Source organism: Macrobrachium nipponense, chromosome 7 (genome assembly GCF_015104395.2).
Source record: "Macrobrachium nipponense isolate FS-2020 chromosome 7, ASM1510439v2, whole genome shotgun sequence".
NCBI classification, from domain to species: domain Eukaryota; kingdom Metazoa; phylum Arthropoda; class Malacostraca; order Decapoda; family Palaemonidae; genus Macrobrachium; species Macrobrachium nipponense.
Genome location: NC_061109.1, coordinates 43,852,385 through 43,854,826, shown reverse-complemented (window position 1 = coordinate 43,854,826; position 2,442 = coordinate 43,852,385). Strand labels below are relative to the sequence as shown.

Here is a 2,442-nt window from a genome sequence, read left to right as displayed (position 1 = left end):
TTCTGCAGCCACTGCTTGCAATGTTCATTCAGACACTGTTGCAATGTTCATTCAGACACTGCTTGCAATGTTTCATTCAGACACTGCTGCAATGTTCATTCTGCCACTGCTTCTAGTGTTCATTCTGCCACTTTTTTCCATGTCATTCACCCACTGTTGCAGTGTTCATTCTGCACTGCTTACAGTGTTCATTTCTGCCTGCTTGCAATGTTCATTCTGCACTGCTTGCAATGGTCATTCAGACTCTGCTTGCAGTGGTCCATCGCCACTGCTTCTAGTGTTCATTCTGCCACTGCTTACAGTGTTCCATTCTGCCACTGTTACAGGTTAATTCTGCCACTGCTTGCCAATGTCATTCTGCAACTGCCGTCGAATGTCATTCTGCCACTGACTTGCAATGTTCATCAGACCATGCTTGCCAAATGTACAATCAGCCACTGCTTGCAGTATTCATTCTGCCACTCCTTGCAATGTCATTCAGCCACGCTTGCAGTGTTCATTCTCCACTGCTGCACGTCATCTGGCCACTGCTTGCACTGTTCATTCTTCCACGGCTGTAGTGTTCATTCTGCACGCTTGCAATGTTCATTCTGCAACGCTTACAGTGTTCATTCTCCACTGCATGCAATGTTCATTCTGCCCTGCTGCAATGTTCATTTTCCACTGCTTGGAGTGTCATTTGCACTGCTTGCAATGTCATTCTTACACTGCTTGTAGTGTTCATTCTGCCACGGCTTGCAGTGTTCATTCTGCAACTGCTTACAGTGTTCATTCTGCCACTGCTTGCAATGTTCATTCTGCCACTGCTTGCAATGTTCATTCAGCCACTGCTTGCAGTGTTCATTCTGCCACTGCTTCTAGTGTTCATTCTGCCACTGCTTGCAATGTTCATTCTGCCACTGCTTGCAGTGTTCATTCTGCCACTGCTTGCAGTGTTCATTCTGCCACTGCTTGCAATGTTCAATCTTCCACTGCTTGCAGTGTTCATTCTGCCACTGCTTGCAATGTTCATTCAGCCACTGCTTGCAATGTTCATTCAGCCACTGCTTGCAGTGTTCATTCTGCCACTGCTTGCAATGTTCATTCTGCAACTGCTTACAGTGTTCATTCTGCCACTGCTTGCAATGTTCATTCTGCCACTGCTTGCAATGTTCATTCTTCCACTGCTTGTAGTGTTCATTCTGCCACTGCTTGCAATGTTCATTCTTCCACTGCTTGTAGTGTTCATTCTGCCACTGCTTGCAATGTTCATTCTGCAACTGCTTCTAGTGTTCATTCTGCCACTGCTTGTAGTGTTCATTCTGCCACTGCTTGCAATGTTCATTCTGCAACTGCTTCTAGTGTTCATTCTGCCACTGCTTGTAGTGTTCATTCTGCCACTGCTTGCAATGTTCATTCTGCAACTGCTTCTAGTGTTCATTCTGCCACTGCTTGCAGTGTTCATTCTGCCACTGCTCGCAGTGTTCATTCTGCAACTGCTTCTAGTGTTCATTCTGCCACTGCTTGTAGTGTTCATTCTGCCACTGCTTGCAATGTTCATCCTGCAATTGCTTCTAATGATCATTCTGCCACTGCTTACAGTGTTCATTCTGCCACTGCTTACAGTGTTCATTCTGCCACTGCTTGCAGTGTTCATTCTGGCAGTGCTTCTAATGTACATTCTGCCACTGCTTGCATTGTTCATTCAGCCACTTGCAGTGTTCATTCTGCCACTGCTTGCAGTGTTCATTCTGCCACTGTTTCTAGTGTTCATTCTGCCACTGCTTGCAATGTTCATTCAGCCACTGCTTCTAGTGTTCATTCTGCAACTGCTTGTAGTGTTCATTCTGCCACTGCTTGCAGTGTTCATTCTGCCACTGCTTGTAGTGTTCATTCTGCCACTGCTTGCAATGTTCATTCTGCAACTGCGTTCTAATGTTCATTCTGCCACTGCTTGTAGTGTTCATTCTGCCATTGCTTGCAATGTTCATTCTGCAACTGCTTCTAGTGTTCATTCTGCCACTGCTTGTAGTGTTCATTCTGCCACTGCTTGCAGTGTTCATCCTGCAATTGCTTCTAATGATCATTCTGCCACTGCTTACAGTGTTCATTCTGCCACTGCTTACAGTGTTCATTCTGCCACTGCTTGCAGTGTTCATTCTGGCAGTGCTTCTAATGTACATTCTGCCACTGCTTGCATTGTTCATTCAGCCACTTGCAGTGTTCATTCTGTCACTGCCTGCGTGTTTCATTCCGCCACTGTTTCTAGTAATCATTCTGCCACTGCTTGCATTGTTCATTCAGCCACTGCTTCTAGTGTTCATTCTGCAACTTCTTGCAGTGTTCATTCCCATGTGACACCTCGGTGGTCATGCCCATTACATGGGCCTTGTTCTAGTGGGCGTGCAATGTTGTTCATTTATGCAAGTAGGTTATCCTTGTGTTTCTCCTCGTGGGAGGAAT

The 2,442-nt window shown here is 45.8% G+C and overlaps 1 protein-coding gene across 1 annotated transcript; it reads left to right on the top strand.

Annotated features, from left to right (window-relative positions):
- The first annotated feature begins 397 nt into the window (after positions 1 to 397).
- Positions 398 to 1,915, top strand: LOC135217582 (pneumococcal serine-rich repeat protein-like). Its single transcript, XM_064253548.1, has one exon. It carries the CDS (start codon positions 398 to 400, stop codon positions 1,913 to 1,915), a length of 1,518 nt encoding a protein of 505 aa, XP_064109618.1.
- Positions 1,916 to 2,442: the final 527 nt, after the last annotated feature.